This window comes from Ceratotherium simum, chromosome 34 (genome assembly GCF_057802395.1).
Source record: "Ceratotherium simum simum isolate JZ-2026a chromosome 34, ASM5780239v1, whole genome shotgun sequence".
NCBI lineage: Eukaryota > Metazoa > Chordata > Mammalia > Perissodactyla > Rhinocerotidae > Ceratotherium > Ceratotherium simum.
In genome coordinates, this window is record NC_141933.1 from 31,069,508 (window position 1) to 31,091,678 (window position 22,171).

Here is a 22,171-nt window from a genome sequence, read left to right on the forward strand (position 1 = left end):
CTGTCATAGCTGTACATCCGTCTAGTTGCTGTATGTGGGACGCGGCCTCAGCATGGCCGGAGAAGCGGTGCGTCGGTGCCGCCCGGGATCCGAACCCGGGCCGCCAGCAGCAGAGCTCGCGCACTTAACCGCTAAGCGACAGGGCCGGCCCCGGATATCTCAGATTAACAGCAGCTCTGGGATTGAACGAGGCCTTTTACTAGTGAACAAAGGGTAGCATGGAAATAACTGGAAGTTCCCAGGGCTGGTTCTCAAAGCACGAGCCCCAACATGGTACTGGTTACAGAAAGACTGAGGGAGCAGAGGAGGCAAGTGTCCTAGAGAATGATCTTATGCACTGTTAAGGCTTCTGATACACGCTTACTTCTGTTTGGAAATTAATTTTTAACTTACTTATGATATTTATAACCAAAGCAGCATTTTACAGTTGTGATAACATTTACAGGTGAAGTAAATGACTGCCAGTACAATTCACTGTCATGAGCCAACACTCTAGCCAGACAGATACAAGTGCAAGAGCTGATATAAAAGAAGGCCTTCTGCTGATTCAGAAAAATGCCTCCCACCAAAGACATTTAGCTTGCAAGAGCTCTTACAAGTCACAGCCTAACATTACTAGTCCCTCTCCATTCTGTATGGGAATTAAATACGTCTGTAACAAAACCTATTATTAATCTGGGTTTTAAATCGAAGTTTAGCATTAGAGTGGCATATCCAATACACAATAATTGCTTTATACAAGGATCACTAGTTTACCCTCAGTAGTCAGTCAAAAACAAACAAACAAAACATAACGAACATTTGAGGAGACTAAAAAATCTAAAATAATGCCTGAATACATCTATTTTAAAAAAAAGGCTGGTCATACTAAATAGACACATTTTTATTTCACTATCAGCATAACTATTATACATACTATTTAATCAAGAAAATGCAGATTAGTTTCATCCCAGTAGTAACTGAGATTCTTGGGTAAAACAGCACTCGGTGAAGAATAAAAGTAAGGAGGAGTCTTTAATCCTCTTTACAAGCGAGTGGAAAATCAGTTTGGTCCCTGGTTCCCAGTAAACTTCTATTGCTGATTTCACACCTACATACCTCATAGAGTATAACTGTAAATTATTGTTTAATAACAGTCAATAATTTAGTTTCTATAATGCAGAGAATGATTTTAATGATTTCTGTCCATTAAATAATCAGACTAAACTGGAAGAATTAGGCAGGCAGTAAGAGCTATAAAAACTAGAAGAACTAACAGACCACACACTTCTGCAGAGAGGCTGAGGATGCTCAGGTAGCTCACTCAGGGCAGAACCTTTTCTACCAGACCCTGTAATTCATCTGGGCGTGCTATGAATTAGTTTTAAAAAGAAATATCACTGAAAACATAACAGACACTTGTCGGTCATGCCTACCAGATTTCTGATGCCGCGATATGAATACAGACATTAACTACAACTACGATTTAAAATGTAGATACGCCCAAGATGTTAGGCTGCAGGCAGAGAACCTAAAAGTGTTCTGCCTATAACTGTGACCCTGGCACTTGTTTTCTTAAAACAGTCACACATACAGGCAAAGGAAATCTATGCTTTTGCACAACATATATTCTGAATGATATGTTTGCTTTAACGCAACGTTAAACTAGCAACCCTGACATCAGGATTTTCTTCATAAATACAATGGATCAGAGGCACTTCCTCAGCAGTTGGAACTGACCCTTCTGTCTTACTGGCACTTTCAGTTGGCAAGGTGAGGAGGAAGGCTGTCCTTCACTATTTTAAGAATGTGTGCTAAGGTATTTTGGGGGCAGCTTATACCAAAGCCTGCAATTTTTCAATTTTATCAGATGACATTTCTGTAGATGACACCAGGACAAAATTTTTTCAAAAGCTCACCTTAATGTTAAAACACAGGCATCTTAGTGGTATACAAAGCAAAAATCCTTAATAATGCATGCTTTAAGGATCCATTTTTCTCATGAAGTCTTTTGTAATATGTCATATTTTGAAGAACAAAGGTTGACTCTCTTATGGTGGGGAGTTAAAGAATAAGGGCAGGGAGGGGAACTGGGTAATAGGAGGAGAAAGACGGCAGGAATATTAAAAACATAACTCTTGAATACTGCTTCCTTAGGGTATCCAGCAAGACAACAGCATTTTGCTCTCCTGAGGAAATGTTAGATTACTATTATAACTCTCAGTTTGGGTTTAAACACCATACTTGCTCATCATGTGTGCATTACGCACATATGGAGAGAGAAGGGAGACGGAAGGAAGCTCTACTTCTGTATCCCACTGCTGTCACATCGCTGAGCTGCCTCCTAAAACGTCACCCAAACACCAGCCTCAAGAGCCTTTTCTCAGATCCCTTCTTCTTTGACTCTTTACCCATCTCATAGATGTCCCCCAACACAGGAATTTTAGCTTTCTACAAAGTTTACCTATTGACGATCCTAATTATAACCATCACTTTATCATCTACCAAATCCACCTCTCCAGTCCCAAACTACCTCCTGAAATGCACCGTCACCTCGCTGATCCTGATACCTGAATGGCTTGTGAGCACTCACAATAAGCTTCAAACCAAACACATTAGTTATTCCACCAAGACAAATGCTTCCCCAAATCCCTCATTTCTATTTATGGAGCCAAAATTTCATCCCCCAGACCAGAATCCCAAATTCATTCCTTGACTTGTTCTGGATTCTATCCTTATAATGTCGTCTCTATCAGTAATCTCCCTTTTACGTCGTCCATTCACATTCAAGTATTCATTCTCTCTTACCTGGATTAGTTTATGAGCCTATTAATTTATCTCCTTACCTCAAGTCTTTTTCTGCTCTAATTTATCTTACACAAATTTGCAAAATTGATCCTTCTAAGGAACAGCTATGATTATTTTACATTTCACCAAATCTTCAATGATTAATAAGTTAAATATAGACTCTTTAATCTATCCCTCAGATATACAAGTAAGTCTACCTTGTTATAAAGAAAGTTGCTTTGTCTCATTTTTACAGAGTTTTACTAACATAGAGACTGGTAGAAATTTAACAAATATTAAGACACAAATAGTAGACACTATTAAGGATCCATATTGGGGAAAAAACTAGGTTTAACTGGCTATCAGGATTCTTAATTTTAATTTTTTATGGCTAAGTGAAAGTTTTAAGTCATTTAACTAAAAATCTACAGTGTAGGATGTTGCTTTCAGCCAGGGGTCAGGACAGCTGACTTCCAACTCACGTAAGTATGGCAGGAACGTCACGGTATATGTTTAAGAAAACCACACACGTGTTTGATTAACAAATCAGTAAGGCGGCAAGACAGATAAATTAGCATATCTAAGAATTAAAGCTATATTGCTTTCAATAAAAGAAATATCCAACAATAAACCAATGCTTTAATGAAGAGTAAAATAACCCAATGAAAAAAAAAAGAAAAGTCACCGGGTCCAGTGCTGCCACTTAAAAATTTCATAACCTTTGCTCTATCTCAACTTACAAAAATTTTGGCCAATATTACTGATCATTTCTAAAACTAGATAAACAGAGAATAAGCATACTGCTTTAAAATGTTAACTCAATTTGAAGAATTGAATATTACTGCCAACAGAAATGTGGCACATACCACCACAGTAATTTCACATTAGTTTGTATGCCTATTTGATTAATCTTTGTTTTCCCCACTAGACTAAGTTTCAATAGAGCAGGGGCTATCTGTTTTAATATACTCTTGAAAGACACAAAATTTTAACAAATGGAAAGACATACCAATGTTCTTTAATAGGAAGACCTCAACATCATAAAGATGTCAGTTCTCCCTAAGTTAATTTAAAATGTGATGCAATCCCAATAAAATTATCATAGTCCTGCCCAACCCTGCCAGTGGGGCTAGATGGATTGTTTAAAATTCATTTGGAAGAATAATAAAATAAGAATAAACCAAGAAAACTGGTTTATTGAAAAAGCAGAGCAAAGATAGCTCTATCGGATTTTAAAGCTTACTATAAAATATTTCTAATTAAGAGTGTCATACTAAAAAAAGTGAGGTATTAACTCATGGACAGACAGATCAATGGAATAGAAAAGAAAATCTAAAAAGAGACCCAACCTCATACGGAAATTGCTTTGATCAAACAAGTGAACAAAATCCAAATGAGGAAGAATGAAATTATTTTTAAAAGTGTATTTCCATGTTTTAGAAATTTAAATGTGATTGCGTGATCATTTTATACAAACTTAAAACAATATAAAGTTTCACCATTCTGTACTCTAAACTTTCTGCATTTAATCACTATTTCTAAACATCTGGGTTCAGTTACCAAATTAGATCTGTTCTTCAGTAATGCTGCAATTATTCAGAAAACAACCCTTGCATAGAATACAATTTTATACCGACAAAAGCAATTAAAAGTACAAAAGAACAGTGTACTTCCTTTTAAATCTTACCACTGAATAAGCTCTTCTTTAAATACTTTCAGAAAAAGATGGTTATGATAAATAATGGAATTGGTTACTACATAAAGCACACACATACTCTTTAGTGAATATCCCCCGGGGGCCAGTGGCTGTGCCCTGGCTAGCATCCAGTGTATGTTTTTCCAGAATATTGCGGGCAGCTGGACTTAAACGGAGCCTAGGAAGAAAACACGAAGATTAATGGAACAAATTAACACAACACTTGATTCAAAGATATCTAAATGTCAACAGTTTTGCTGATTATTAGAAAAATAAAAACTTACAATAAAGCTAAAACAACTCCCATAGATAGTCACAGTCAAATAAATTAATCTGTATGAATCTGGCTTATTTTACTACCAAGACATTTTCATACTGGTTACTACTTAAAAAGTTAACTGGTTACTATTTCAAAATATTCTTTTAATAAGAGTAAAAATTCGTAGGGAGAGAGTTTCTACTCTGACTAGTAACTTTTCACACGGCTCCTCATCACACACATCAGTGAGGAACCAGCTATATTGTTCCTTCATGTATTTTTTATTATAGTAAAATATACATAAAATTTACCACTTTAAGGTGTACAATTGAGTGGCATTAAGTACAATCACAAGGTTGTGCAACCATCACCACCATCCATCTCCACAACTTTTTCATTCTCCTGAACTGAAACTTCGTACCCATTAAACAATAACTCCTCCCTCCCCCAGCCTCTGGCAGCCATCATTCTACTCTCTTCACCAATCTGACTACTCTGGGAAACTCCTATAAGTGGAATCATACAGTATTTGTCCTTTTGTGACTGGCTTATTTTACTTAGCATAATGTCTTCAAGGTTCATCCATGTCACAGTGTATGTCAGCATTTCCTTTCTTTTTAAGACAGAAAAACATTCCACTATATGTATATAGCACATTGTGGACACATGGGATATTTCCATCTTTGGCAATTGTGAATAATGTTGCTTGAATGTGGATATACAAATATCTTTTTGAGTCTTTGCTTTCAATTCTTTTGAGTATATACCCAAAAGATGAACTGCTGGATCATATGGAAATTCTATTTTTAATTTTTTGAGGAACTGCAATACTGTTTTCCACACCTACACCATTGGTGTGACTATACCATTTTACATTCCCACCAACAGTGCACAAATTCTAATTTCTCTACATCCTCGTCAACACTTATTTTCTGTTTCTTTGTTTTTTGATAATAGCCATTCTAATGAGTGTGAAGTGTTATCTCACTGCATTTTTGATTTTCAGTTCCCTAATGATCAGTGATGTTGAGCATCTTTTCGTGTGCTTACTGGCCATCTGTATACCTTCTCTGGAAGAAATGCATATTTGAGTCCTCTGCCCATTTTAATTGGGTTGTTTGTTTTGTTGTAACTGAACTGTATCCTTCATGTATTTTTTAAAGTTCTCAGTATTTACATGAAAACATTTTTACTTTACATTCACTCCAGAAGAGTAAGAGAGACAAAAACAATTATGTTGATTCTACAGACAAGGAAACTAAGGCACAACAAAAGGTCACACGACTAGTAAATGTCTACTCTTCAATTAAGACCTTTAAGCAAAGCAGCAAACACGAACGACCACTGTTAGATGGAAACAAGAGTCAAATGGGCTGGGCTGGAGTTTATAACCCACAAACGGAGAGGAACAGACGTGGTGCTTGCTGCATTTCAGGGAAACAGCTCCAGCTGATAGGCGCTCAGTACTACCCAACTGTCACATTCTTCAAGAGACACTGAGACTTTAGATGTGTATGTAAGATTAACTAGTAACCAACAAATTAAAAAATGTTTCCAAAAAAGAAAATCACTGTGTGGGCCGACACTGTGCAGGTTCATGGGTCAGCCGGTTGTAACCCACACTGAGGGGCCTCTGACCCAAGTAAGTCTCGAATGACGGATCTTAAGGGAAAGACAAAGCACACGCTATTATCTTTGCAAGGGGAGAAGAGCATTAAGTACAAAACATCTGTGAGCCTACCTTCTAATTTTCATGGTAAATGAAAAAAGAGAAAATAGAGGAGTCAAGGCAGTGGAAACAGAAATACTGTGTGTAGTAATGGGGATTTCAAACTCAGTACTTCAAAACACTCAATTTTTTTTTTTTACAAGAACTGACGTTGGTAAATGAAACGGAAAAAATTTTTAAAAATGAAATGGTTTGCATTTTTATTTAAGTTCAAATGTGGTTCTTAATAGGACATTTTCTCTATGAAGAACTTTTTCTTATAAGGAAAAAGTAATTTTGTATAAACAGAATATTAAAATAAATAAATGAAACTTGTTAGAATTTTCCCAGTCCATCAATTAAAGCTATGTAAAGCTAAAGTAAAACGATGTTTACTAAGTGTCTGTGTTGTTACAGAACAAATGAACAAAACAGAGCTCCAATCTGTCTCAGAAACTCAAATGCAGACTAGTTGGAAAAGGAATGCATGTTAAAATGCTAATTCCATTTTATATCAGTTATACATGTGAAACTTTGGAATTCACATTACAGTAACTACCATTCCACGGATGGGAACACAAAATGAAGTTTGGTATATTGAATTCCATTCTGGAATCCTAAAACCTAAGTCAAGTCCAGTGTGGACACAGACTGTCTGCTTTGTTCTCCACTGGGTGTGCCGGGCTTTCACAGGACCTGGAACATAGCAGGTCTTCAATAACTGTCTGTTGTGGAATGAACAATGATGATAAAAAATAATCATGCCTAGGCCTTAGTTTCCTAAGACAAAAAAGGGAAGATCAGCAACTTCCTACTTACTGTACAAAGATGTTTTAAATATGATAATGATTAAAATACCCTAAAAGTTGCTGTAACTACTTTTTTTTTAAACATCATTCAAAGAAATATACTCACTGTGGTTTCCCTGGTGTGTATCCCACTTTGACAGGAGTAGGAATCTGCGGTTCTGGTGAGGGTTGAGGCACCGATGGTTTTGAAGTTGGTGATGGAGGACCTATATCTTTGGGAATTTCAACATGTTTCCAATCTTGTCCTTCTTCAACTAGCAAACCAATTAGTGAACCTAGCCGTATATTTTTAGATCCTTCTTCAATCTATATTTTAAAAAGAAAATAATTGCAGAGACAGAAAGGCTCATGACCTCATGAAGTAGTTTATTCCTTGGATAATTCTGTCCTGGTTAGAAAGATCTCTTAATTTGAGCTAAAATCTACTTCCAAGCCAGCCTGCCTCCTCCTCCTCCTCCTTCCACCCACCACCTTCCTTGCCTACCTTCCCCCTCTTACACCTTCTTTCACCACTCTCCCACTCCCAGGTACTAATGCTACCTCCTGAAACAAAGGGAAAAATCTAGAATCTCTCCTCTTTCTGACAGCCTTCAAATATGTAAGAGCTATCACTACCATCTTCTTTTTGATGTCAATCAGCACAAATCCAAAACAGGAGACTGCAGTTACATACCTCAACCACTTGTCTTTTGCAGACAGTTTCTATACAATGGCTTAGGAAGTCCAATCCCCCAAATTAGTCCTATTTACCCAAATAAATTTAAAGGAAAATCTTTTCAGTAACTTAGTCTCTGGAAAAAAGAACGTCCCATTGTATATTTAACTTTTTCCCTGTGTATCTATGTATTTACCAAACCTGAGAAATAAAATAAAATTTTATCAATTTTTTATAAGTGCATCAGAAACATGGTGGTGTCTCAGCTAACCAAACACTTTTTCATTGATAATGCCAATTAAAAGCATAAGTAAGATCAAAGATGAATTTTTTAACTTATGATAAATGTCTTTTAAGCCTTTCAGCAGCATTAATTTATAAAGAAAGGGTTGATTCTTATTTACTTGTTAAAAGTAGTCCCTAGAGAACCTTCAGATGACAGTATTTTATAACTTCAGTATTGGAACACATGTCATTCCTTTAAAATTTTCTACTATTCTCTTTCAATTACTTTAAGTAAGAGTCATTACAGAAGTAATTTAATGAATAGAATGCTAGGCTGCAGGATGCTCGCCCATATAGTAATTACAAGTAAAAGCATAACTCCGAGAATGCATTTGACATTTCTGAGTAACACTAATTTTGATGCTTATTAGTATGTGCACTATTCTTAAAATAATATGGCTTACGTACTGGGAGTTAGGAAGCTTCTAAGTTTACTAACTACTGATGGGGAAGAACAAGAACAACGCTCTGATGAAGCAAAATACATAGAAGCAATGGGTATATAAAACTAAATAAGGACGTTTAATGAATTGCAAGCTGTGAAAAAATACTCAACAACCCAAGAACAATTCGTTTAGTTTGTCACATACTAAAAAGTCTTACTTCTATGGACTGCTCATTTTTCTTTACTATGTCAAAAAGATGAGTTAAGATTATTATTAGGTCAACATTTTTTCTTCTTCTAAAAATGTTTAATTACCTGCTTATGAACTGCTAACTCAAAATCACAAAGTAAAATGACTAATTTTCTACAAAATTGATAGAAAAAGCACTAAGTGATATGAAGTCCACTTATGTTAATGTCTATCAAAACTGTATCAGCAATAAGATCAATATCCAAGTACAAAGATCATCACTCAAATGCAAAGCATTCTTTAAAAAACAGGAAAGTTTTGTTTTAAAAATGTCAATAGATGAATCAGACACTATACTGAATCTGAAAGGGACACCTCATCCTCTGTTTTATTTACTACAATAAATCATAGAAATGATTCCATACATACCCTACCTACTGACACCTTCACAAGTAGGCAATAATGAGCATTTAGTATCATTTTAATTTTTACCATACTGAAATATCAAATAAACTTTATTTTTAACTACTCATGCTTTTTCCATGTTTCCACCATGGAACATGAAACCCAAATACAATGCACAGGTGATATGCTACCACACAACTTGAACATGTAACAGAAGTCAACAGAAAACACTGTCTATTACAGCTCCACTTAAAGTCATTAAAATCACTAGAGGAATTGAAGACAATTTCCCTTTTACTATTCCCTTAGTGCAGTAAGAGATCTTTTAGAGGCATGCTAGTCTCCTGTAGACATTTGCTTATGTTGTGGTCAGCACATATTTGAAACTGGTGTCGACTAAGCAACAGAAGAGTAAACAATGCTCTTTTCAAAACTGTGTGCTGCTCCCTGAGTGAGCACTGTGGACGCCCTGGCTCCACTAGGGCCTCTGAGCCAGGCCACACCTCAAACACCCAGCTCTTCTCCCAGGCATTCGGCAACTTGATCAAAACTCTCTCCTACTCCTGAGCCACTGATTTCTTATTATCAAAGGCAGGATTTGTACACCACGCTCTGCTAAAACAGCTCACTAATGCTCAAATATTGGATCTGGAGTCTGTCATTCAAAGTATTAGCCTTTCCTCTCAGTTTTCTACCAACTTCCTGGGTTTCAATGCTGGCACTGTTACTTACTACTTATGTGACCTTAGTCATGTTTCTTTACCTCACCATGCCTGTTGCTTCATCTGTAAACTGGAAATAATAGCAGCTACTTCAGAGTTGTTATAGGATTGAGTTATATAATAAGACAGTTAGAATAGTATCCGCCATCTAGTAACTGCTACACAAACGTGAAAGGTATTATCGTTGTTATTATTATTATCATTATTATTGTGGTGGTGGTGTTTTCCTCCCAGTTACTGATTTTTAAAATGAAAAATACACTCAACATAGATCAAGACTGAACTACACAGGACTGCCCCATTGGTGAGGGTTGGAAATTCATGCCTCAAGGCCCGGCATGTGGCTGGCAGCCCTGCAGAGGAAACAGCAACATGTGAGACACTGACGTGGTAAGGCCTGTGACAAACTACTTCTCAATAATACTCATACAGAGGCTAAATTCTATCCCTAGGCCCGGATCCCCAAGATGGGGCCTCTTTACCAGAGACCTCCCCACGGGCTGATGTGAATCACCTGCAAATATGCTAACACAGCCCACACAAGCTTGTCAGTGTACCCAAGGATAGGAGATGCTGAAGTCCAGACACAAAATGTCTACCGTAATATCTCCCAACAGAGAAATTGTTTGAGGTGCTTCATTCCATTAAAGGTGCTAGTAGATATTGTCTGTTTTGATTCTGACATTAAAAAATAATCAACAAATAAAGCAGTTTTTAAAATATTTTTCTTCTTTAAAACACAGTAGTCTGAGAACTGCAGAGGCATACACGTGGTTAGTGGGGATAAGCTGAGTCACATGTCTGACTCAGTTGATTTGAAAACTTAGCAAAGATTTTCTCTCGTGGTTTAAAACTTTATACAGTTTTAAATTGTTTTTATTCTTTAATACATACTGTTTAACTTATATGCACAATGAACTTTGGTTTACAAGGAAGATACATAAGAAACACTGAAGCTGAAAACAAATTAGTGACAAGCTAAAACGCAGAGGGGGAGAAGAAACATTCATTAAGTCCTTGAATAACAGTCTGTCTAGCATTCAAGCGCCAGGCACTGTTCTAGCACAGTATTAACTCATTTAATTCTCCTAATAACCTTATTAGGTAAGTGCTATTATTAGTCCCATTCATGGACGAGGAAACTGAGGCAAAGAAAGGTTAAATAACTTGCTCAAGATCACAAGGTTAGTAAGTATCTGAACCAGGATTCAAATGCAGTCTGACCTTCGAGATAGCATTCAATACAATCAGTACCAAATCTGTGAATCACATTCACATGATCAGTACCGAATCTGTTAATCGCATTCACATGATCGAAATTATCATGTAGTATCTCAAGATGGTGCTCTTTTTAAAAACAAGCCTAAAAAAGAAGATATAAAAGGGGATTATAATTAATTTAGCTTTTAATTCATGAGGAACATAGACTGATTTACCACTTCAGTATGTTGTTTACTCATTTCAATATGAAAAAATTGGAACTGAGAATATGTTCCATTCAGTAGGATTTGCTCTGAGCTTTGAGAGGGTATTTTCTCAATTAAAAATATTACAGTTTACAGAGAAGAATCAAGTGAAGGTCTCACAACTTCAATATCAACCATAAACTTGCAAACTATAAAATGCAACTCTGAAGGCAACTGCAGGCAATTTCATGAAAAATAAGGGGAGGAGGTCCTAACAATAAAATAAAACCACGTTGAAAAATAGCCATTCTTTAGAAAATGCTAATGACACAGTATTAGAGTGAGAAACAGCTACGAAATTGATTGAATAACGTAACTAGTACCAAAAATAATTATTATTTTTTAATATTCAGATGACCAATAAAAGGAAGTATTTTTTAAAAAATTTGTTTTAATATCCATAGGTGTTAATTTTAGAAAAGAATTCTATTTTTGAAAATTGTTTTGAATAATGGTCTACCAATAAAATAAAAATCTATCAATAAATGTATTGCCAGTCAATGAATTAAAATTTCAAAAAATTATGTAAGTTTAAATAATCATAACATCCTACACCCGTTTCATGCGCAAAAGTATCCTGGTTTGTATGACAAATTATACAGTAACTCTAAACACGTTTGAAGCCAAACTAGACAATCTCTAATAAACTCTCCAAATATGTCATCCTAATATTCTGTTTTATTACTTTATCATTTAAAACACTTGCTGTCCAATTTGCTGAATAATAAATTTAAGACTAAGTTTATGAACTAATAGATGTGTAATAATTTAAGGTTTCTGCATGACTATTTACTAGTGATTAAATGAGAATTTAACAACTCTCCCATTAACTGAATTAAACTGGAAATAAATCATACTTATCTATACTGACAGCAATTACTCTTTATTAACATTGTTAACACCTTCTCAGAGCACGAGGGGCCAGACGACATGGCACACTGACCTATGACATTGTCAGCAACCTGAAATGCACTGCTAAGCAGCTAAGCGGAAAACGCTATCAATTCTGGAAGACTTTCACAGCCAAACCACCCAGAACTAGGACCAAGAACATAGCTTGCCAAAAGCACACACAATAAAATGTCGCTGGGGTTATTACAGATGATAGTTCAAACAATCTTTTTCCTTTTCAAAATGCTGCATGAATTAGTCAAAGAAACTATTTTTGGTACAAATATTTATATCTTCCTAGTTATAAATGTATAGAAATTTTAGCCTTCCATTCATATTTCCTCCAAGGAAGTATTTTCAACAATGTGTTTCAACACGGCTGTTAATATCACAGATGACAAGTAAAGGAAGTTTGACAAATTAGAATACAGGAAATAAAATATAAGTGACTAGAAAAAAGGGAAAGGGGCTTTTCTAGTAAGAAATAGGAATGAAAAACCATGTACAGATCTACATCTAATTAGAGTATAACATTCCACAGGGTGGTCTTTGGATAAAGTATACAAAGGAAGGCGTTATATCCATGCTCAAAGCAGAGGTGAGCTGGTGGCTCAGAATTAAAAACCCATCAACAATTAGCAATAGCTATAAATAGCAATTAGCAATAAATATGTGGCTTATTTGTACACATCAAACTACAGAGGCATGAATGGATACTTACTGCCCAGTTACAACCAACCAATACAAATTAATACACAAACATACAGATTGACGTGGGTGCTAACGGTCCCCAAGAGCTGAGTGAAGAATTGTAACGTTAAAGAGAATGGCAACATTTATTAACACTTGTTGTGTGACAGGTCTTGCTTATGTGTATTATCTTAATCTCTACTACCTATCCCATGACATAGGTATTATTGTATCTCCACTTTATTATAAAGAAAAAGGCACCGAATTCGCCAATCATTACATAACTAATAACTGGCAGAGCTTAACTAGCTATATGAGGCAGGCTGCAGTGTGACTCCAGAGCTGACAATCTTACTTGACACACCATACTATCTATTAATGCTCTAGAACTTAAGAAACAAACACACTCCATAGTTAATATACCACCTAACCATAAAATGCTGACTTTTCATATAAATTAATATTGCACTATAAAAATAAAATACATATTATAAAAAATTTAGAAAATACAGAAAAATAGAAAAAATGGGGCTGGAGGATCACTTAGTTGTACTCCCCAAAGACAAACACTCAACATTTTTACATTTTATTCTGATCTCTATATTTATGTTTTTCTTTATTTAAAGTCCTACAAGATTGTGATCCCTGTCCATTGGCAATTTTAAAAGTATTTTTTCAAAAAACCTTTTTGAACTTCTATTAACATATAACATATATAAAGAAATCACAGTATTTTTTCTAGAAACAATTTTTAATAGCTACATGATACTCCATATTTTCTTCTGCTATTTAAGTAACCTCTCGTACTGCTACACATTTTGGTTGAAAGGCTGAACTAACTTCAGCTTCTACTAATACCACCAAGTATTCAAGTTGTAGCTCCATAGTTTTAATTAGTCATAAAGCAAAGATTGCCCAGAGAAGAGTATTCAAAATTACTGCATATATTTAAATTTAGATCTAAAAGGAAATGACTTTGCTCTTGCTAGACCCACAAGCATAGTTTCCATAAAAATGCTCACGGAACAGAAAATATACTATCAAAAGACAAGACTGTCAACTCAATTATATTTAAGTACGTGAAATATTCTATACATACATCTATTTATATAAATATATTTTTAAATGTTTATAAAAATGTCCCAACTGTAAGGATGAGTGAATTGGACCAGGCCACCGAGAGTGGCTATGAAATCTGCAGACAAGAATCTGCACAGGACAACTGCACACAGCCTTGCCCAGAGAACAGGAGCTGGGCAGACAGTCACTTTACATACTTCCAGCCCTGGGAGTCCTAGCGATGGATCAAGATGGGACTTTTTTTTTTTTTCCATGTAATAAAAGTAAAACATTCCTTCTTTTTGATTTTATCAACTACAAACTTGAAAATTGCTAGCTCTAAGCTTTAACCTATACTTTCTTTGTCTTGGATTTCCACCTCAAATAATCTTCGCTCATCCCTCAGGCCAGAATGCTTCTCATCCTCAACAAGAGAACCCAAAACACTGAGCACCAATGTCACAGTTGAAATAGTTCTATGTTATCTGATCATCACTGGCTATCATTAGACATTAACACTAAAATATTTTAAACATCTGAATTAAAAATGTATTATCTCAGATAATACAACACTAAAAACAAAGAGGTAAAAATAAAAGGAAACTTTATTTCAAGAAAATTTACATTTAGGAAATCTTCATCCTGTTGAAGACAATCAAAATAAAAACTTACCACTATTTTGGCCAAGATGCCATCATCACTTGCATCTAAGGTAACCACAGCTTTGTCAGTCTCTATTTCACATAAGGCATCTCCAGCACTCACGGCCTCACCTAGAAAACAACACTGGGTTTGTTCTGTTTTTTTTAATATAAATATTAATATGTGAGTCTGTGTGTGTGTGTATGTGTGTAAAACACGAATAATGAATACCAAAATATTCAGTAGCTATTTCTGGGCTATGGAACTACAAGTAATTCTCATCATTGTGTGTGCGTGTGTGTGTGTGTGTGTGTGTATGTTTTGCTGTATTTTCCAAAAATACTATATTGGATATAAATTTTATTTGTTATAATAAAAAAGGGATTACAAAGATTACTGAACAAATACTAAAAACGAAATCACATTTTAGAGACAATAGCAAGGAATGCATATCCTCCAAACATATCAATTTCAAATCCCACATTCCTTCCTTTTTTAATATACTTTATTATTCCATGAAGAGAAAAGTTTATAATTAATAGCACTTCTGGGTTAACATCATAGGGTGAGTTTAGAAATCCTGTTGGCACCACACAGCATAAACAAATAAAGCCTATTAAGCATAAAAAGAGAAAATCAAAGATACAGCTGAGGTCAAATGAGAAACATTTCTGTGCAACAGAAACAAAATGGATACTCAACAATGTTGAGCAGAACCTGACTTGCTGGTTTCTGATCCAGAAGCAGGTTGGGGGCTGGGGGGGGGGGCGCGGGAGGCAGTGTCCTTTTGAGTAAAGGGAATGAAAGTGGCCTGCTGAAGACCAGGACTCAAATCAGATTCTCTACTTAAAGCTAGGGTTGGGTTAGGGTTCCTCTACTCATAAAGGAGGCTCATAAAATGGGGAATCAAGCCTGCTGACTAGGACTGTGACTTTAATCAGAACTGTGGGTCTAGGACTGTGGGGAACAAAACCACTGCCTCAACACCAGGATCTGAGCCAAGCCACTCTCTGGCTCCGTTACTGCAGCTACGGATATGTCCACTACCAACAGTAAAATCCCTAGAAAGGGGCTGGGGGAATGGGAGAAGAGGAGATGGGTGGGAAGACATCGACACACAAATCAAACCTTCCACTCAAAAGCAAACTGCAAAACAAAGTTCCAAAACATATGAAGAATTGTAACGCTAAGAAAGAAAACCCACAAAATCAATAACTGGAACAGAAATTCATTCCAGGTGCAGTTCATTTACTGCAACCTGCCAAAGATTTTAAAATAAGCATCTTGAGGATGTTCAGAAATATAAACGAAGGTAGAAGATCCATCACAAGAATAAGAGATTAAAAAAAGAATAATGTACAGAAATAAAACAAAATAATACCATGTAGAAAGGAAAAAACTAATTAGAAATCTTGGAAATGAAAAATACAGTCGTTGAAATAAAAAGAAACAATCAATGGGATATATTCTAGACTGGACATAGTGAAGTGAATTACTAAATCAAATATAGCATTAAGGAACTACCCAGAACTTAACAAAGAGAGATAAAAAGATAAAAAATAGAAAAGAGCAGTTTAGAGAGACAGACTGAGGCTGCAACGTTTGTCTAATGGAGTTCCTAGCTTTAAGGGAAAAGACTGGAGGGAATGGTTAAGGAGCAATACATGAAGACATATTTGTTGAGAATTTCCAAGAACTGAAAAGAGAGATATATACCCTCAAAATGAAAGAGTTCTGAATGAGTTTGGAATAGCGGTTATCTATGGCGTATTGACTAGGAGGGGGCACAGGGAGCCTTGTAGCTTGCTGGAAATATTCTATATCTTGAGTAGGTAGTGGTAATCTCAATATATGTGTGTGTAAAAATTAATAGAGCTTACACGTTATGTAAGTTATCACATCAATAAAAAAATAAACAAGAAAAAAGAGTATTAGACTATGTAAACACTAATTCATATTAGATACACTGCAGAGAAACTGCACACTATCAACAACAAAAACAATCTTAAAAGCTATCAGAGGAAAAAAAACCAGATTACCTCAGTGGAATGACAGACTGAGAGCACACTTCTCAGCAGCTCAGAAGACAACAGAGTCACATCTTCAAAAAGCTGAGGAAAAATAACTGTCTAGAATTTTATATGCAGCAAACCATCATTCAAGATTGAAGGAAAAGTATTTTTTAGACATATAAAGGCTAAGAAAATTTACCACTTATTGATGAACTATTACAAAATGCAGTTCATCAAGAAGAAAAGTGGACACAGGGGACCCATGGGCTACATGAAACAAGTTACCACAGAAACGGATAAAATGCTAACTACTAATCATTTAAAAGGTAATTTCTGAGGGTTTAAATACGTGTAAAACTCAAACTGTAAAAAATAATAAACTGGGTAAGGGGATGTTTAGTTGATAGTTAAAGCATGCTAAGAACTCTGATACAGATAAGTGGAAAAAACGCTGAATAACTCTAGACTTCACTGGAAAAATTTAATTAAGTATGTACCCCAAAAACTTCATAGTACACACCAAAAAATATATAAAAATAGAAATATAATTCACAGCAATCAAAAAAGAAGAGAAAAAATTAAATAACAAAAACTGTCACCCAATAGAAGGCAGACACATAAAAAGAAAAAAAAAACAAAGAATAAAACAAAAAACACACAAAAATGATAGAAATAAGTCCAAATGTCTTAGTAATTGCAATAAATACAAATGGATTTAAACTACCTACTAAAATCAGAAATCACCAAAATGAATACAAAAAAATAAAATCTGGGTAAATGTGGCTTACAAGAGACAGACCTAAAATGAAAACAGAATAAAAACACAGAGAGTGATACATATATAACACACAAATACACTCCCTCACACACAGAACAAAAATAGCTGGTAAAGCAATATTAATAGGCACACTCAACGCAAGAACATAAAGGAAAATCTAAAACACTCAGACAACAAATATGCTCTGAAAGTTCTCTGTACAGAAACTACTCCATTGCATATTAAGATGTTCATACAGATATTATAATATCTTCAGCTGAAATAGTTCAGAACTACCATAATAAACTATTTTAATGAAATAAACAAACTTATCTGTTAGATGATATTTATTGAACACTTAAAATGTGCTGGGTCTCACCCCAAAGAGATTTTTCTACTCCACAAATATTTACTGAAAATGCATTAGGGCACCGAGGATACAGCAGTGGAGGGGAGAAAAGTCAAGACTTCTGCATTCAAGAAGCCTGCTTACTCTCCACTGACAAGTTAACTGGAATCACAGTGGGATACAGTGAAATTACAGTCAGGACGCTATGGGAACACTCAGGACGGACATCTAATGCAGTTTTTGGAGGGTGAAAGAAGGCTTTTTAAAAAAAAAAATGATACCTAATCTGAGCCTGAAAAGATGAGGATACAATCATGTAAAGGGCAGTGATCCAGGCAGCAGGCACGACACACCCAAAGCCCTGGGGCAAAAGGGACAGGAGTCTGGAGGATCTGGCTCCTGGCACCTGACAGAAGGGATGCCAGATTAGTGGGATGAGGTAAGCAGAGATCAGACCAAAAGGGACCCTTGTATGCCCTACAGAGAAAGCCACAGTACCAGGTTACATAACCTTACACACTGCTTTATAGGACAGACATTTCAGTAGTTAAAATAGATTGTCCTTCAAAAGGAAAAAAAATCACACCCTTATATGTTTCTGCTGTAACCATGGAAAAAACAACTGAACTAGGAACCTAACAATTAAATACTTCTTCTAGACTCCTAGGAAAGAAATTCTGGTCACAGGAAAACAGTAAAATGATGTTTTATCACTTGTGCTCGCCTATTTCAAATCCCAAACACTCTTTAAGAACCATCCACAAATTCTACTTCAGCCACAGATCAACCTAGATGATGCCGTTCCTATTCCTGAATTCCTACAGTAGTTGTAGTTAATTTGAATGAATCACAAATTGTATTATAAAAAGTTATGTTACTATTACTACTTCTTTTAAACTGGGCTTTCCTCGATTTACCAGACTTCTTCACTAATGTTTTATACTCTCCCTCATGCTCAAGGACTCCAGCTGGTGCCTCCACACACAAAGAGTTTGAGATTAAACACTTCAGAAAAAAACTGCAATAATTTGACAAATCCTCATTTCCTTATAAGGTATACATCAAATTGTCCTTTATATCTCTTTTGTTTCTAACGTTCGATTTGTAGTATGCTTCTAACATAACTTAGGTAGATTGTTTCCTTTTTATTTTGCTTTAATTCTATGTACATCTATTCACCTAACATAGACATATATATTAGCTTTATGAGAATGCTGAGAGAGAGAGAGAAAATGAAAAGAAACAGAGAAGGATCTATCCATCGTGTGGTGAACTTTCCCTAGGAACCACAGCAAAGTTTAAAACATCGTTATTATTATACAAGGGCACATTACCCCTAATTTATCATGAAACTAAAGTTCTATCTATCAATAATAAAACATAATGTAAATGCCTAAAGAAAATTTTGAGACTAAATAATGAGTCATGAAGATTCCAAATCTACTCAGTTTCAGCCTTGATCAATAATTTAGCGCTATAATTCAGAAAAGCTGCAAGGCATAATAGTTAAAACTCTTCCAACTCAGAGACAGGTTTGATTCCAAGTTCTGACGCTTAACTAGCAATCTTTTTTTTTGTGTGTGTGTGAGGAAGATCAGCCCTGAGCTAACATCCGTGCTAATCCTCCTCTTTTTGCTGAGGAAGACCGGCTCTGAGCTAACATCTGTTGCCAATCCTCCTTTTTCCCCCCAAAGCCCCAGTAGATAGTTGTGTGTCATAGTTGCACATCCTTCCAGTTGCTGTATGTGGGACGCGGCCTCAGCATGGCCGGAGAAGCGGTGCGTCGGTGCATGCCTGGGATCCGAACCCGGGCCGCCAGTAGCGGAGCGTGCGCACTTAACTGCTAAGCCACGGGGCCGGCCCGCTAACTAGTAATCTTAACCAAGTTACTTAACCTCTCTGACTCAGGAAGGTTTTGAATGTGCAGTTACATTAAAAAAAAAATCATGGAACTGAAAATGTGAGGTTAACTCTTCACAAACATCTTCAAATAACACTTCAAAACAGCTTTAGATAAAAACATTAGGGATGTTATTAATAACCATTAAGAACCAAGATTCATTCTAGCTCCCTAGTCTATACTCTGTCATTTCAAACAGATCACTCGACAAACATCGGTGTATAACTAAGCATCGCGTATAAACACAGCGATAAGACAGGGTTGTATCCACGAGTTCACAGTCTAGAGAAGACTGAGAAGGTGGGGGAGAGCATCATGGATGGTGCGAGGGGACAGACGGGTCCTCAGCTGCCACGTTGATGGCTGACTGGGTGTAGGAGATGGCAGCCTTGCTGTGTCCCTGCGCCATCTCCTTGTGGTGTGTGTCAGCAGCCGAGGTGGAGCGGGCCCGGAGCGAGAGTGCGGGCCCCAGGAGGGGCCAGAGCAGAGGCCCGCCCGGGGGCCGCTCCCCAGCACCGAAGCCAGCAGCATCATCCTGTTCCTTTGTCCAGACGGGCAGCTGCCAGACCTGAGGACTGGAGTATACAGAGGCTTCTCTTTCTCTTTTTAAATTCTGGGTATGAAATACAGTCTTCATGAAACACAGTTAATGGTGATGTTTATGTGATTAACTAAACACATCCTGTGGCCTTCACAAAATAACTTTGTTCTGCCAAACATTAAGAATAAAGGTCTTTATTTAAAAGGTGTGTGTAGTGGTAGTGGTGGCGGAGAGTTAGTTTTTATCTGTAAGACCAAATAAATCACACCTACATGAGCATTAAAGGAAAAACCTCTTCTTAGTGCTATGCTGAACCACGATGACAACCAGGATTAGACAGAAATGTCAACTGTTTACTCAACGAATACGTACAAGCTGCCTCTATGTGAATGACATTGTGCAAGACACCATGGTAAAAAGTAATGCGACAGACCTGCTTCGAGAAGCTCCTAATCTGACTGAAAAAGAGCACGAACAAGCAGACAATGCCATCCCGTCTGATCAGTGTCTACAGCGATGTGGGAAGACAGAGAAGTCCCTAGGCAGTGTTTGCCAACTCTTCCCCCTTCACCACACACACACACACACACAAAAGGGTATCATTTGCATGGCCCAAGACCCAGGTGACCTGGCTCCTGGGCCGGCTGAGGTCCTGCCAGAGGGCTGACGGCGTGAGCAGCGGTTTGAGGAGACTGCTGGGCGAAGCTACCTCCCTCACAGCCTTCTGCCCTCATACATTTCGTTGCGCTGCCCGTTTCAAGCGCTCGACACCCACGTGGCTAGTGGTGACTGTACTGGACAGTGCAGACACAGAGCATTTCTAGCACGACAGAAAGTTTATTGAACAATACTGTAATCTATAATTCTACTCACCCATTCTAAAATTCTGACACAACAGAAATCTTAAAGATAAACATAAAAAAGCATTAATGATGGAATGCAATTTAGCAATAAAAGGAATGAACTGCTGATACATGCTACAACATGCATGAACCTCAAAATCATGCTAAATGGAAGACGCCAGTCACAAAAGACTAGATATTATATGATTCTATTTACATGAAATGTCGAGAAAAAGCAAAATTTTAGAAACAGAAAGCAGATCAGGTTAGGGATGGGAGAAGGAAGTGATTGCAATCAGCCACCAGGGATCTTTTTGGATGACAGAAATGTCCTAAAACTGGATTTTAATGATGGTTGTACAACTCTATATATTTACAAAAAATCACTGAATTGTGCACTTAAAATAGGTGGTATAGTATGTAAATTATAGTATATTTATTGAGATATACCTTAGCTGTTAAAATAGTAGTAAACAGTGAAGCTATTTACAAAATGCACATTTCAAAAATTTTCCATTTTAGCACCAGAGACATGTATACAAATCCCCAGAAATAAGAGAAACCAATCTTCTACAACAGAAACCAGAGACCCATATAACTCTCTGGTGGCACCTAGTGATAACACTTCAGTGATAAACTCCTGCAAAAGTTTCACTTCTGAATTTTACACACTACATTAGTGAGATACGGTCTAAGATTCACATGAAAACTATTTGAAATATTCAAAATTGCGAGTCACATGACAGAAGGAATGCCCATATAAAATGACAGTCTGAGATAACACCAAGAGCAGCATCACTGCGGGAGCATGTTGTATGCACGTTCCAGACACCGCTTGGCTAAGTACATCACATAACTATCTCAGCCCAGTGCCGTTCCACAGCGTTTCCCGACATGCTCTTAAACATTTCAAGAAAGAAAACAACGTTTTTCATACCCTCAAATATTCTCTCACAAAAAGGGGGAACAAGAATATTTTCATCTTTTTGTTACTTTGTTTAACAGATTTGACCTTTCAATTGAGGAAAAACTGAACTACATCCACTTTAATTAAACTGAAAATATTTGAAGCACCCTTTTCTCCCCCAAATAACAAACTTGTAATAAAGATGTGGAATTACAGTTCAATTCACCTTTCAAGA

The 22,171-nt window shown here is 36.5% G+C and overlaps 1 protein-coding gene across 3 annotated transcripts in view; it reads right to left on the reverse strand.

The window, feature by feature from the left end:
• The window catches only part of PDHX (pyruvate dehydrogenase complex component X), a 71,547-nt gene that overhangs the window by 24,080 nt on the left and 25,296 nt on the right, over window positions 1–22,171 (reverse strand). For all 3 annotated transcript variants that reach the window (XM_087423143.1, XM_004436860.3, XM_087423144.1), the window contains exons 3-5: window positions 14,659–14,759; window positions 7,345–7,544; window positions 4,542–4,640 (exon numbers count right to left, since the gene is read on the reverse strand). In XM_087423143.1, coding sequence (XP_087279269.1) covers window positions 4,542–4,640; window positions 7,345–7,544; window positions 14,659–14,759 — 400 coding nt within the window. The remainder of the gene's footprint in view (window positions 1–4,541; window positions 4,641–7,344; window positions 7,545–14,658; window positions 14,760–22,171) is intronic.